The sequence below is a fragment of the Lissotriton helveticus genome, chromosome 7 (genome assembly GCF_964261635.1).
Source record: "Lissotriton helveticus chromosome 7, aLisHel1.1, whole genome shotgun sequence".
NCBI classification, from domain to species: Eukaryota; Metazoa; Chordata; class Amphibia; order Caudata; family Salamandridae; genus Lissotriton; species Lissotriton helveticus.
The window spans coordinates 1,199,139,357-1,199,155,786 of NC_136068.1; the positions used below are offsets into that span (position 1 = coordinate 1,199,139,357).

General features: G+C 43.6%; 1 protein-coding gene across 1 annotated transcript in view; it reads right to left on the reverse strand.

Annotated features, from left to right (window-relative positions):
* The window catches only part of ATAD5 (ATPase family AAA domain containing 5), a 440,833-nt gene that overhangs the window by 219,046 nt on the left and 205,357 nt on the right, over positions 1-16,430 (reverse strand). The window contains exons 15-16 of the mRNA XM_078654387.1: positions 4,278-4,451; positions 3,730-3,857 (exon numbers count right to left, since the gene is read on the reverse strand). Coding sequence (XP_078510513.1) covers positions 3,730-3,857; positions 4,278-4,451 — 302 coding nt within the window. The remainder of the gene's footprint in view (positions 1-3,729; positions 3,858-4,277; positions 4,452-16,430) is intronic.

Genomic DNA, 16,430 nt, shown 5'->3' on the forward strand with positions numbered 1-16,430 from the left:
CCGGGAGGAACTGTAAATGACAATGCCATTTATTTATCCGTTTTCAAAACCAACACATAAATAAAATGTTTGTCATTTACAATGCCAATAGCTCTAACTTTTGCAAAGGCGAGACCGTTGCATTGTAAATGCTTGTTAATGCTTTATACTGATTTTAGTCTTTCAAATGAATTCCTTCCTCATTCCATTTGAGTACTTCACCCTGATCTGCCTACCGCATTTTAGCCATCAGCCACGTTTTAATACAAAAAAGGTAGAATTCAGCTAGAATGCGAACTTTAAACCCAATATTTAGATGCTCTGAACTGATGTATGGCGCTGTTTCTCAAAGATTAGTGTTGAATTTTCTTACTGTCTTGATCTTATGTTTTTGCTATGGTAATGATTTAATCCTATTAAAGAAATTATTTGTATTACTTGTGCTGAATAGAATCAATTAATCGACATCGACCAGGCCACTAAGATCCGAAAATCTTACAGAGCATCTTCAGCAGTTTTTCCAAAGCCACTAGGATCAAACACTAAAAGCGCTTAGAGGGAAAGGCGAGATTAAGTTTCAGCACCCTGAATTACATTAGTTAGTGCCCATTAGAACGCCTGGCTTATGTGGAGCTCTGTGCAGTTTTCAATGCTGCTTCTTGTTCTCCAACCCTCCACTCGTTGTCCGTGTTGCTCCCCCAACCACCATAAGAAAACAAGCATTTGCAATGCAATAGGTCTCGCATTGACAGTAGTTTGAGCTATTGCCATTGTAAATGACATTGTCTTTTATTTGTGCTTTTATTTTTAAAATATAAATAAAAGGCAGTGTTGTTTGCTATGCCAACATTTTAAACTCTTGTAAATGGGAGACATATTGCATTGCATATATGAGCGTTTGAGTTATTGCAATTGTTAATGATAATGACCTTTATTAATGGTTTAGTTTTCTGTGTCTGCCTACTGTTACTGTGGCGGCGCTGGTCTGCTTCCTGTGAACAGTGTCGAAACAATATTGTAATTTAAGTGCGGTGAAGCACACAAGGATGTGATAAAGACACTGGCCTAAATTAAGGCCGGTTATCTCCAAGGCTGGGAGGGGTAGTCAACAGCACACCGACCATAGCTCAACGGTCGAGGTAGGTAGAGTGCCGGGCAGCAGCCCAACGCTATTGTAAACAAAGCATTTAGGTTCTCTACTACACACGCGCACACATGCTGCCCGGGCTGCACCAACATTAGAACTTACCCCTTCTCTCGGTGTATCGCACACACACGAGCTCTCTGGCAGCCTCCTCCTGCTGGTCGCAGACAGAGGCGCGCGAGCTGTACCCATATATTAGATATTTATTACTATTTGTCAACGTGCATACCGGCAGACACCAGATTAAATTAAGGCCTGTTATCTTCAAGGCTGGGGGAGGGATAGTCAACAGCACACCGACCACAGCTCATCGATAGAAAGATCGCACCGGCCAGCAGCCCAACACCATTGTAAACCAGCTGGAATAAAAATTCTGTGCTCCCTTCAATATGTAACACAAAACGGTGGCATACGATGCAGGTCAAAAAATACTACTAACCCATTACAACATACGGCCTCTACTAAAAGTAATTCACACCCAACAGTATTTAGGTTCTCTCCTGCACGTGCGCACACACACATTGCCCGGGCTGCGTCAACATTAGAACTGACCCCTTGCCTCGGTGGGTCCCACTGAGGCAGACTCTTTGGCAGCCTCCTCCTGCTGGTCGCAGACAGAGGTACGTGAACTGTGCCCACATTTTTTGTATTTATTACAATTTATGGATGTGCATACCAGAAGACACCGCCTTAAATTAAGGCCAGTTATCTGCAAGGCTGGGGGAGGGGTAGTCAACAGCACACCAACCAGAGCTCAGGGATCGAGAGAGAGCACCGGGTAGCAGCCTAAGACTATTGTAAACGGGCTGGAAAAAAAAAGCTTCGGCTGTGCTGCTGCTAGGCGCAGTGTCCCAGAACTGTGTGCCGTGCTCTGTATTACATTATAATACAAAATAAATAAATGAGCGCTGTCCATGGGCCTGATGAAAATAGGCAGCTCTGGATATAAGCAGCGTGCTAATTTGGGAGCAAACAAAATAATGAGGACGATGCTTTTTTGATGTTTATTCTCTCACACATATAAAAAGCACACATATGTATGTATATTGGATGAATCATAGGCCTGAGATAACAGCGATTCTAACTGTTGCCACAGTGTTTATGGAGGGGCAATGAGAAGTTGATACGGGCGAAAAGGCACAAGGTTAACTTGCTCATTTCTAGAAAAAACATCAATTTATTAAAACTTTAATGACTAAAATCTACTTGTAAAACAGATACGTTATAACTAGTACAGTGCTCCCTTCAATCTGCAACATTAAAAAATGTGGCAGATAATGCAGGTACAAAAATACTACTATCACAATATGGGCTGCGCCAACTTTAGAACTGACCCCATGCCTCGGTGAGTCGCACTCATACAGGTTCTCAGCAAGCCTCCTCCTGCTGGTTGAAGACACAGGCGCACAAGCTGTGCCCTGCTCCGGACACTCCTAGAAATGCCTCTATGTGCACAAAACAAACTGCTAAGGCTGCCGCAATGTTTAACAAGCTCTTACTTACCAAAAAATAAAAATAAAAGTTTGTACCCTGTACTTAAAGGAGAGTTTCGAACGCTGCAAAATGTTGTTCGGGTGCAGATGGCAGGAGCCAAAAAAGGAGACTAATTGCAAATCACAACAGCGTTTACCATAAACAAAATATGCAAGCCAATCAGAAAGATGGGTCGGGCTTCATCTCCACTTCCAAAAGGTCCTCTACCACACTGTCTCGCAGAGCGAGCAGCGCATACACGCTGCAACGCAAGGCAAGGCCAAAAAAAGCACTTGGAAGTGGCAGTGCTGGCTGCATTATAGCGCTTTGTTTCTAACTTTTAGACATGCAGCAAATCCACGCTGCTCTGCAACATGGGTAAGACACTGTTGAAGCCAACTGCTCACACATAGGCAAAGAGCTACTGCTTTGCTAAAGCTTGTTTTTAGAGATGGTCATCAAAGGAAGAAATCATCTAACAGAAAGTCGCTGTGAAAGATGGAAACGGGAAGGAGAAACACCCAACTACTGAAAAGATAAAAGGCTTGGGGGGGAAAAAGCTATTTTCTTTTTTAATTAAGATGTTGAGCAAATATTTCACACTGAAAACTGAGTTTTGAGTAAAAAATAAACGTAACTAAGGCAACATGGCTCAAGATCATTACGCAGTGAACAGAAACAAACCACCCGCGGACTCACAGCTGTGCAGGACAGGATGGGGCAGATTTCTGGCAGTGGCCATTGTCATTCCTAGGAAAAATGCCTATGAAAAGGAAAAAGGAGCAGCGTTTCCAGCTTAATTTTAAGTAAAAACACATTTTGTTTGAGGTGTTTTCAGTCAAATTGTTCTGTTATGACTGATCTAGATTACACTTAAAACTCAAACCTTGCTTTCTAAAGGCATGTATTCTTCCTTGAACCTTTTTTCGAAGCTGAAAACATGCATGCGTAAACTTGTGTTCCGTTATCCACCTTATGTGCAGAGAAAGCGAAGTTTATGGCCAGAAGAGAGAACCCCATTTAAAAGAAAGAGTCACGTTATATAAAAGCTCAGAATAAACTGCACACATTAACTGCTCTAGTGAAAATCTGGCCCTGATCAGCAGTCACCAATTTTTAGAAGTCATGATTACCTCTTCAAAGAGGATGAGGGAGGTAGCATTCTTTCTATTGGATTCTTCGAATACTTCTTTATCCACCGTTGTGTTTACTCCTTTTCCTGTGCTTTGCGAGTCTTTCAATTTAGACGACTCACAGCTACCTACAAAGATGGGGAAATGGAAAAATTTACTTCGTACCAAAATCCCCAATAGGAAATCAGTAAATACTTAAACATTGGTTTTACTGACAACAACCGTCTGCATGAGCCAGAGTCAGAAGACTTTAGTTAACAAAACCTTTGTGGCTACGCTAATCGACTATTTTTGGACTGAAAGTTTCGACTGAGCCCACCTTCAGTCACCTCCGGTCTAAAGGCGCATACATATTATATTGACCGGCATAATAAGGTAGAATTACATCTTTTCAACTTCAAAATGTAATCAGATTTCACATATTTCTAGGATTTGTCCAGCAAAGGGTGAACACTACACGGACCTGCAGTGCGAACAAGGTATTATGCAGGATAACAGAAGCCAAAGAGGATGTCATGCACTATGGAATGGAATCTGACTGATCCTACCTTTTGCCTTTTCTGGCTGCTTCGGTTTTTCCTCAGCATTTTTTTCTTTGGAAGACGTTTTGAAAAATTGTGCCAGTGATTTGGGCGGCAAGGTGCGCTTCATCCCTGCTCCCCGTGGCGAAAGTGGCGGTTTCCTTGGAGATGAAACAACTTTAGCTGGAGAGTTTAACCTTCCTGTAAAATAAATGAACACATTCTAAAATGGTACACCGGCATTCATTCTCATGTTCAGTGATGCATTCTTTATGTTGAAAAATTTAACTGTATTAAATTATTGTACTCTTAGTGAGAAAAGCAAGCATAACTTTTTGAATAGCCAGATTGGGTGAGCTGTGAATCACATTACTTTTCCACACACACTACGTCTGCTAACAAATCAATCTCTTAAATCACTTTAGTAGTGTAGCTGGGAAGGCCGTGCTTTTTCGGGAACGCAATGCCCATTGGGTTAATAGGACCTCTGCCCCAGTCTTACATTCAACCTAATGATGGGAAATGCATTATTTTGTTATGAAAGCACTGTTGGTTAAAGCGATCACTGCAGAGGTCTGTGTAACCGGACTGTCACAAATCTGAATCCTGGAAGGTACACTGAAGAATAGTGAGAGGTCTCTTTATAGTGCTACACGGTCCCAGACTGCCAATAAAAGCAAAGTGAATATGCAAGTCATCAGCTGCGGCCATGCAGGTAAGAGGTGTGGGGAGATTTCCACGGACGATAGAGGGGGAAAATTAAATATTTAATGTCCATCGAAATCCACCAACAGCCCCCATTTCTTCAACCCCGTCCTGCCGCTCTTACCTGCACGGGCCAGGACTGCAAGTCATTATTATAAAATTGTATGATAGGCTGCTGCAAAATGCACGGATGCAAAAACAACAATTGATGGACAGAATGCAGAACAATGTCGTACATTCACCCCAGTACAGAGATCTAGGCCTAAAGCCATCGTTTTTTGCTCACCATGCCAGTCCAGTTTTGACCCAAACATATGCAAATCAGTCTGGACTCTGCACCCAATGGGAACAGTCCAGCCCAAACTGTAAGGCGAGGTCCTCCCTGGACTGGAAACAAGCATCCTAGGACCGGATTCGGGCTTTCAGCCCTCACCAGCCAGGATAGCTCCAGTGGCATGGAGAGCACGGGACCCACGTCTGGGCATACCCGTCCCACTCGGGGTGCGAAATGCAAAAACAACAATTGATGGATAGAATGCAGAATAATGTCGTATGTTCACCCCAGTACAGAGATCTGGGCCAAAATCCATGTTTTTTTTGCTCACCATGCCATTCCAGTTTTGACCCAGCCATATGCAAATCAGTCTTGACCTTGCGCCCAATGGGAACAGTCAAGCACGAACTGCGAGGCCAGGTCTTCCTAGAACCGGTTTCGGTGTTGACCCTGTGCTCATGAGGCACAGTGTCAAGACTGATTTGCATATAGCTGTGTCTGAACTGGGGTGGCAAAGTGAGCTAAAGAATGATGATGGATTCAACACAGATCTGTGACTGGAGGAGAGTGTTTGAAACGTTTCAGCACTCCATCCATCATCTCCTTGTGTTTGCAAAATGCACAGAGACATAGGCCCGTACAACAAGTCAGACAGAGCAGAATTATCTCAATGAATTCTGCCTTAAATGATTTGAAGTGGGTAGGCTTTTCCCACACCAGATTTGGGAGCAAGAAGACTTTACAGTGTGGTAATTCGGTACAGTAAAAATGACGAGACTTTGGCATCCAACCCTCATTCCCTGCTTTTGATTTTTTGCCAGGGTGAGATTACAATGCTCCCCCCTGCCAGAAATAACCATAACTTCCTTCCCTACCTCCTCAAACTCTCTGGTCACCCTTCTCCTCACCCAGTGGGCCAACATACATTTACCACCTGCTTAAAGGAGGTGTTAAATGTATGTGTTAAACCCCGCAGAATAGGAAAGTCCAGGTGGTATTACTGACCAGGGAAAGAAAAATTGGGTACCAATGGTAATTCCTCACTGCATTGGGGTTGACTTGTGATTGCAAGATACTGGATTAGATTTACTGGGATGATGCTCTTTTAGATTTTTAGTACCCTCTTTCAATAAGTTTCTCTGTTTGACTCTCCCTTGGTTTCACAGGACGCAGACCTTCTTCCCTGCCTTTTCAGCCAGAGGCAATTAAAATTGAAGGTTTGACATTATCCATTCTGGAACGGTTATTTCTTTTAACAAAAAGTATGGAACTGGAAAATTAAAACAGATTAGGAATGTCATTCTCAATAGCTCTTGCTCAATTCAACCAGAGGTCAGGCAAAATCCATTTACAGGTATTGGAGGTTTTGTTTTTATCATTGTTTCTTGTGCCTCTTGGTGGCACACCGTTTGCCTTATCCGCCCTTTGCACATTGGGCTGGGCCCTGGTTGGGATGTGTATAATTAATTACAATTATAAGAGGTTCGGTGTTTCTGCACACAATTGATTGGGTGTGGGTACGACCAACCCTATTTTACCAGCTGGAAAATCCTGCAGGTAAAATGACTGAGAAAAGGCTGCAATGCAGCTTGAGCCTCTTCTATAGCTTCCGATTGTACTGCAGATAAGGCACCCCAGGGCTGGGGTGAGGGGTTTGGGGTGGTGGTTTAGCATTACAGCGCCCTGCCTGCCAACCATATCCACTTCTTCCTTCACCCTAGTAGTCCCCTCTCCGCCCTGCCTTCCAATAGCCCCCAAAGCTATTTCTAACACCTCAGAGCAGATGGTAAATGTGTCCATTGAATCCAAAAAAAGGGAATAACATAAGGAATACTGCAAGGTAAATCTGTGTATGCACATAAACTCCTCATTCCGTGGAGTCTAACGCTTGATTGTATATTACTGGTGGGTTGTTCCACACAATATAGGTACTTATTGATGCAGAGTTTGCACACCACCAGTGCCATGCAATTTGCAACTGGGGCCATGGTGAGCAACTTACAGCGCATGGGGATAATTCAACAGGGATCAAAAGCCAAGTTATCAAATCCCACCATATCCACAAATACACAGCGGGAGTACTCTACCACACTTCTCGACAGCCACTGTTTACTTTACGCTCACAAAATCAAACAGGGCCTAAGATCCATCAAGACTCCCCCTCATAAGTCAAGAACATTTCATCCATCGATTACATCTTTATCAGTGCCTCGCAATCCACTGATCTTTGCCACTCTGATGTAGACGAACAAAATGAGTGACCACAGAATTCTCTGAGCAATGTTCAAATTTTCTAGCAAAGCAGCATTCCAACTCATGCTGCTTGGAGCACCAACAGGATAGGAAAGTCTCAAAGTTCCTCGCACAATAAAATGGACAGCAAACCTTGGCCCTAAACGGACTACCTGGATAGCAACCAAATAGCCACATGCCACAGTCTTAGGCCCCATGGCCCTATTGGAACACAGAACCAACCTTCTAACTGACTTACAATTGGCATTAAAGGGCGCCCCAATGATCTCATCACAGCAGAAGCATATTTTTCTAACACTGTTTTTTTCCAAAGAAGCCAGGGAGCTGTTGGCAAGCAAGCAGAGACTCCGAAAGGACTTAAAGAAAAAACGAAGGGTCGGCAAACAAGTTCAGGGCTAAGCTCTCCGAGCAGAGCACATGAAGAGTTTGGCTACATCCAACCAAGCAGGTTGAAGCCAAATGACTAGGAATCTTCACCTTCCTCAAAGAAAAGAATCATGCTCAGTTCTGGAAGTATAATAATCAACTGAGCAATCATACCCAGTCAAAGATGAATGGGTTAACTATGACAACTATGTTTAGCAGCTCTACTGCCTAGTTTCTGGGGAAACAAGAACATTGAGACTACCAGGGCCCTTCTCACTGCCCAGGCACACAAGTCCCCAACATCTCAGGGGCCTTAGTCATTGCTACCATCAAGCAAATGAGTAATGATGGGGCAGCAGTGCCCAATGGAATCCCTCCAGCTGTGTTTCAATTCACCCAAACCTTTTGGGCAGGGGTTCCCCTGCCACTCTTTAATCGTGCTCTTCTCACAGTCTCAATCCCGCAGTCATGGAAAGGATCTATTCTCTACCCAAAACATAAAAAGAGAAACCACACCAACCCGACCAACTACTAACTGATAGCCTTGTTGGAGAAGCGTGGCTCAGTGGTTAGAGGCGGCAGACCCGGAAGCTGAGATCGACCGTGGACCAGGGTTCGATTCCCCGCCTCGGCGGGTCTCGGGCTCAAAATTCCACGGACTCGACAATTCTCCCTCTGGTGCCTACTCAACTCACGGGGTCACACTCTGCGACTCTGGGCAATAGCTTGCTTAATCTCCACTACGGCGCCTCGCGGCGGGATGCCTGGCTTTCACCTTGTGGACACCCTGCCGGGGTTTCTCACAGGGGAATACCAGGACGGGTTCCCTAAGCAAGCGCCGGGACGCTTACGGGCAGCTGTGCGCTTTACAAGTCCAACACATTTACATTTACATTTACATCTCAATACAAAAGCCTTAGCTCGAACCCTAATGGGCGAATTAGAAGTCTGGGCAGCCAAAAACCGCATTCTCCCTTTTTCCCCAGTCAGGATTCAGACCAGATAGCTTAGCGGTTGACAACATCTTAGCTCTGGCCTATCTGTCCACTCGAGCAACACAAGACAAGCATCGGCCCATATTTTGTGGGCTATAGTTAAGCTTTATACAGAGTTGGTCAGGGTACACTATAGCACAATTTAAATTCTTGGGGGATCCCTTCTCAACTCCTCAAAGCCATAATGTCCCTGTACCAGGGCCAGGATAAAAAGCAGTCCCACCACAGCAACGGAAAAAATTCCATCTAACTGCCTAAAACAAAGCTGTATGCTGGCCCTGCTACTTTTCAATCTCCTGGCCTATCTGTCCACTCGAGCAACACAGGCCAAGCATCTGCCCATATTTTGTGGGCTATAGTTAAGCTTTTGACAGAGTTGGTCAGGGTACACTATGACACAATTTAAATTCTTGGGGGTTCCCTTCTCAACTCATCAAGGCCATAATGTCCCTGTACCAGGGCCAGGACAAAAACCAGCCCCACCACAGCAACGGAAAAAATTCCATCTAACTGCCAAAAACAAAGCTGTATGCTGGCCCTGCTACTTTTCAATCTCTACACCACTGACCTGCCAAATCTTTGGAAGGCGCCAGTCTAATAACCCCTAGACCGTGGAGAACATGTCTGCAGACTCTGCAATATGGAGACATAGCCATCATTGACCATAACCGAACCGGCTTACAGAGGGACTTTAATGTTCTGCTCTGTTATAACTTGGAGAACAAACTAATGGTGAATCAGGCAAAGACAAACATACTGATGTTTGGCAAATGCACCGGTAAGAAATGTGCACATTGGCAATTAGGACACCAGCAAATATCCACCTGCACAAGCTATAATTACCTGGGAGTCTAGTTCAATGAACGGGCGAAACCAGGGAAGCCGGGGTTAACCACAGCCCGAAAGGATTAAACTACCAACTACACAGTCCAACAGCTGACCCTATATTAAATGTCTTCCAAGCTAAGCTTGTACCTGTCCTGGTCACCAAGCCTTCCCCGGAATGCTCGACTCCTGCCTCATAAACATTCAAACAATGATCTACAAATAAATCTTCTCCTACCCTCCAACATGCAAGGAGGGCCAGGATGAGACTGGAGCTAGGTGTGGTAAGTCCAGACCTTACCTGCCTAGGCGAAATAACAAAATACTACATCAGGACCTTGTTCCCTCCAACCCCATCGCTCAAAACCCAACTGGAAACAAGAAGAATCCCCATGGCACACACAGCTATTGCTATCCATTAGGGCCCTGGAGACTGAGACAACAAATCTGACCAACTCGAATATTCCTCTGCCAGCATGGAACAAAGCTGTGTATGCGCAAGTCATACAAGAATCATTTGAAAGTGACATTGAAAGGCTCAAACACAGGCCCCTCTTCACAGACCCTAACGCTTCCTATATCCAGGGGAAAACCCAGCCATACTTCAAGCATTTCTTATCTGCTCGGGCTCAGAAAAAAAGCAAACTCACATGAGACTCCTAGCGCTGCCAATCACAGACTTTAACCATCACTAGGCCCGCAGGGACGGGTTATCTTCCTGCAGGCTAGGCAACTACCACTCCAAGTCCTGTTCCACTTGCTGGGCTGTCGCCTCCACATTACTAATGATCAACCTGGCCTCCTAATTCCTCTTTGCCAAGCCAATGGCATCACTCTATAGGAACCCAGTGGACAAGTGCTTTTCTGACAACACACCTCAGTTCCTTGCAAGGCTGGGAAAAATAATAGACTCCATCCAAGCTCCACTGCCTACAGTACAACCTACTGGGTGGAACTCTAGCAAGACCAGAGAGACAAGTGGCTAAGAGCACATGAGCCCAGAATCACAGATCTTTTTAAGGGAAAAATGAACTTTTATCATCAATTTTAAGCATTTCTGAAAGCAAGTTTTTGATCACTTGTTTATTTAACCACTCCTTTCAGTTATTTACATCATGTAATTATTTTAAGTAATCGAGCATAAATAAAATTATTATTTTTACTCTACCACACTAACTTTAACAAAAGACAGGGCCTCCAAGATTCCAGCAGTATTTAGCATAGAGGCAGTTATATTGTATTGCCATTTGTATAACACTTTCGTAATCCTTGTGGTATTTTTTTTATTTTCTTAAAGCTTTAAATTCATTCATCAGGCACTATTTAAATAAACCGAATAAAAAAAAAATATATATATATCATGTTTAGTAATTTGTAATTAATTGCCCTGCCCACGATAGCCTTTCTGCTTTCCTGAACCCAGGTGATTGCTGCCTTAAGCCAAGAGTCTTGTGGGTGGTGTAGACCCTGTTGTAATGTGAAGTTCACATGGCTTTTTCTTTCCACAGAGGCTGTTTCGGGGTTGAATGGATGCACTCTCGGGCATCATACCGGCACGAATCCCAGACCTCCCAACGGTAGAGCTCCCTTTATCTGTGTGCACTTCCTTAACCCATATTCTTTGGGGTTTAAACTGTTTATACAAGGCCACTCCATATATGGCAGGTGTTGGCTAGTACAGTCGCGTCTATCAGCACTCTCCACCGACACCCATTTGTAAATGCAGCTAAAGGTTGTTTATGACAGATTCAGCAGTTTCATATTTTACACACACATTCTTCCAATTCACGCTAGGGCATAGCAACTAAACTTATTAAAAGCTTTACTCTGGTCTCCAGGTATGATTTCAGACATAATGTATCACAGCCTTCTACAAACAGAGACATTAGTTAAACCCGGATTCAAAGTTTTTAATCGGGATATATTCGATGCCAGAAAAGAAAAGGTTATTTTCCAAAATACAGTCATGATCTTTCCAAATGTGTTTAGCCATCACATCTGTAAAGTCTTTGTTAACGGTGGCCCATATCGGTTGGAGAATGCGCTACTTTAGTTTATTTACACTACTGACCACGTATTGTTTGCCGCAGCCACATTCTAGAAGATAGACTACATGGGTGTTCCCGCAGGTTATCCTTTCTTTGATTCGTTTTTTTTGTGCCTTGTATAGTTGTTACGTCTGCCCTGTTGTGGTCATAGCGACATGCTTTACACTTGGGGCATTTAAAAAACCATTGCACATTAACCAATTACTTTTGTGTGAGTTTTTGTTGGCAAAATAACTCTGGGTTAAAAAATATCCCAAAGAGGATACCTTTCTATATCTGATGTTCACATGTTCCAAGATATGAAGTTTAAGTTCATGATCTTTCTTTAAAATGTTCCAATGGTTGGTGATCACTTGTTTTACAGCTTTGTTTGGACTATTAAAATCTGTGATGAATCTGGTTATTTCCCTATTTGGTTCAATAGGGGTCATCATTTTTTGGGGCAGCAGTAGATTTTCCCTCATGTGTTTAGTGACTCTTTGGCATGCATCTTCCAAAACAGTTGTTGGGCATCCCAGTCTTCTTAATCTGCCGTACATCCTGTCAACCTGTCTCTCATATTCATTCTCCTCAGATCAATCCCTACGGGCTCCCAGGAATTCTCCATACGGGATGCTCACTTTTAGGGCTTTTGGGTGTGTACTGTTGGCTGATAAGATGCAGTGGTCTTTTGGAATAGAGAGGTGCAAATTCTTTCATCTTTGATGTAGATCTGTATATCTAGTCAATCGAGCTCTTGCTGTATGTAGGAATACATTTATAAGTTTAGAGAGTTGTTTAATGATACTAAAAAAATCTTTCAAATCATTCACGTCTCCTTCCCATATAAAGAAGAGGTCATCGATATAACAGACCCATAAAACCACCCTTTTCAAGTTCATGCTATTATTCTCTGACCACAGGCATTCTGTCTCCCAAAAGCCCATTGTTAAATTTGTTGGGGCGAATGAGGTGCCCATGACAGTTCCTTGCTTTTGCTGTAGAATCTGCCATCGAAGATAAAAACATTGTTTGTTAGGTAAAAGGACATCCTCTCCAGGAGCATTTTTGTGAGACTGGGCAAACTCAGGGACCAAGATCTCATGAAATGCTCACATGCCATAAGTCAGTCATCATGGACTATCGAAGTATAAAGCAAGACCACATCCACTATGGCCATGATGTACCCAGGTTTCCAGGGGGTATCGTTGAGGCGCTCCAGAAAATATATAGATATCCATCTGAAACAATTCTTGAGCGGGTGCATTACAACCTCAAGTTGAACACAATCCACTATTAATGCTTGAAGATTTTATTTTCGTTGCTAAATCGCCGTGACGCCTTTTGGCCGCAGCCGCGACTTTCATCACACTAACGGGGCGGCACCATTGATGGAAATTTAAAGCATCAGGAAAGTACAACCATAGGCATAGATAAAATACTTGTTTCTTTCTGTGGTATTTCAATCTCTCCTTTCCACCACTTCCAATACTTACAAACGAAAAGTATACACTGTGATCTGAATTTCTTTTCTTCATAACAAGTGTTTGATTGTTTGTATATCAAAACATCTGGTCCTATATTGGGCCATGGTGCTCCCAAGTACATCAGATTTATGACATAATAACATTATACTCATCAAAATGTAAAAGCCTGACCAGTCAAATTAATTGCCCCGACAGGAATGAATAAGATCATCTCTCACTCTCGATAGGAAATTGTATAAGTCTTCATCAATATTCAAGCCATTTGGAGACTGAAATCTATATTGAGAATGTACATGCTCTCCAATGTTCTCAGCGCTTTCACCCTGTCTCCCCCTCACATGTTCTGGGGTACTGTGTTTATGACTGATATATATATATATATATATATAAAACTTTATCCCAGTATTGAACTAACGAAAACAAATGCAATGGAGCGTACATAGTGCATGAATGAACCACATGCCCCATAATGCACCAAACAATAGCAACTCGACTGCGAGGGCACAGCGGAGGCCACTTAAAGCAATCAAGAGTGCAAATAAAGGGGGTGTGGCAGCAGAGGAATGGTTTTCAGACATTGGCCTCTGATGAGTCACGAAGGACTCGAAACACGTAAGGCCGAGGGATCTTAACGAGATAGGAAGCTGCATACTTCAATAAAAATGTTTTTTTATTTTGCAGAGTTTTATATAGCGTGAACTTGACCCGAACCGGGTATCAGAGCGCTTTACATAGTACCAGTTACGTTGCATGAGGGGACACATTCATTTTTGTTAGGCACGGGGAGATTAAGTGATTTGCTCAGGATCACAGGATGTTTGGCTTCGTTACCGAGACTCGAACCCAGATACTCAGGTCCGAGGTCGGCCTCAAACCTGGGCGTTTTCTTGTGATATATATATATATATATACACATACCAATTCATGTGTATGCACTTCAAATAGATCATGCTTGGATATATCACACTAACATGAGGCCTGAAGCTCCAAAGGGCTTCCTATCTGACCTTGCCCGGACAAGCTTCAGTAGCTATTCTGAACCAGCTTAACCAGCTTTGAGGTCGCTTTTCCATGTCTTGACTTCATGTTAGTTTCCTTATCTGGTTGTGCGATTTGCAGTATATTTGGCATAGTGCCGAGCCAGCCTTTCATAGTCTGCCCATATCTAGTTGTTTATAATTGGCATGGTGCAGATCTTGCACATCCCCGTTAGCCATATTTGGCTTGGTGCCTTATTCTAATTTTGCTGACATTGCATTACTAAAATGCATATAACACCCAGAAACCAGTCACTCTGGGAAGAAGCAGGCTAAGAGCCCCTAAGGCAGGAGACCTGACTTCTTCCTTACTGATCAGCAATGATGCATTGTTATTAATAAATACATTTCACTCTGTTTCTGAGTAACCTGCTGTGTCTGGTGAGTTTCATTCATTTGTTCTTGGGAGGGTGCCCAGTATTCCGCTATCGGAAAGGTGTCATAAAAGTGGGACATTTAAGGACTGTGATGTAAGTAACTAAGCTAAAATAACTAACTTGCTGCAAGTGACCTTTCAATCTTTCAAATGCTTAGTTAAAACATAGTATTAATAAAAAAGGTCATTAACTGGCAGTTAAACTAAACAGGGGACTGTAGAGAATATTGGCATTCTCTGTATCAATACGGTGATTTATATGTGGCTCAGGTTTACAAACCTCATAACTTCCACTACAGGAGAGCCTGGGTTAGAGAATAATTTATGACGCCAAATATAGTTAGTAGTGAAATAAAGAATTGTGGTGTACCTACACATATGAGATGTAGTGAAACAGGAGACTGATGAGTAACTAAGTTACTTTATGTCAGTAAATACTGACAAGTGGCTAGACCTTTCAGGGGTCTTCTAAAATCCACTGCAGAAGAGCCTGTGCAAGGATGGGGTAGTGATTTTCCTCTGAAGAAGAACCCATAACAGAGTATAGTGAGTGCAGCTTCTGATGGGCGGGTTGCACCGGAACCCAAGGAAATGATTCTGAAATATGCATAGCTATGAAACAAGTCACTCTGGGAAGAAGCAGGTTAAGAGCCCCTAAGGCAGGAGACCGGCCTGCTTCCTTGCTGATCAGCAATGATGCATTGGTACCAATAAATACATTTCACTCAGTTTCTGAGCAACCTGCTCTGTCTGGTGAGTTTCATTCATTTGCTCTTGGGAGGGTGCCCACTATTTCCCCATCAATGACAAAATATGACATTTGAGAGGTGTTACTTTGATGGATCATGGCACAGTGCCTGGCCACTGGATAAGTTAAATGCTCAAGTTACTACTTGTGTAACAATATATCTGTAAGAGACATTAGTTAGTGATAGATTCCTTACCTTAGAATAATCCCCAGGCGTCAGACTGGATCCGGAAAGTTTTGCTTAGCAGTACCCTTGCGCTTCGGTAGGTGGCGTCCGTCACTGGCGTCGTGAGCGCTGAGATGACGCCACGGAGACTACTTAGGCTCCACCCCTGCGCGCTGACGTCCGTTCTGTACACGACTTTCCGTGCCGAAACACAGAGCCATGTAAGATACTGACCCTTGGTGCATAAAACTAGGGCCCTAAAAGGGGATGACCTTAACCCTAGTAATCAGTTCGCAGAACAGGGAGGATGGGTATGGCGGTAAGGAATCTATCACTAACTAACTTACAGATACATCGTTAAAACAAGTAGTAACTTGTGCATCTGAAAGAGACACGTTAGTGATAGATTCCTTACCTTAGAATAGATACCCCAGCAATACCAACCCCGGTGGTGGGTCTGCGAACAGGATTACACCAGAAAGTCACGGAGCACAGAACAGCCAAAGAAACCGTCCCTCCAGACCTGACTGTCAAGGCAGTAGTGTTTGGTAAACGTGTGCAGCGAGGCCCAAGTAGCTGCCTGACAAATGTCCTGCAGGGGAACGCCGCGTCCCAACGCAGTAGTGGCTGCAGTTGCCCTGGTCGAATGGGCACGCAACCCCACACAAGGTTCCTTCTTGGCCAAGGAATAACATGCTTTGATGCACAGAGCGACCCACCGGGAAATGGTCAGTTTGTGCACAGCCCGACCTTTTTTGGCGACCACGTAGCCAACAAAGAGCTGATCATCCACCCGGAACTGTTGTGTATGCTGCAGATAGAAAGCAAGCGCACGTTTTGGGACCAGACGGTGGAGTCTCTCCTCTTCCCTGGAAGGAGGCGGAAATAAGGTGGGCAAAGTGATGGTCGGCCCGATGTGGA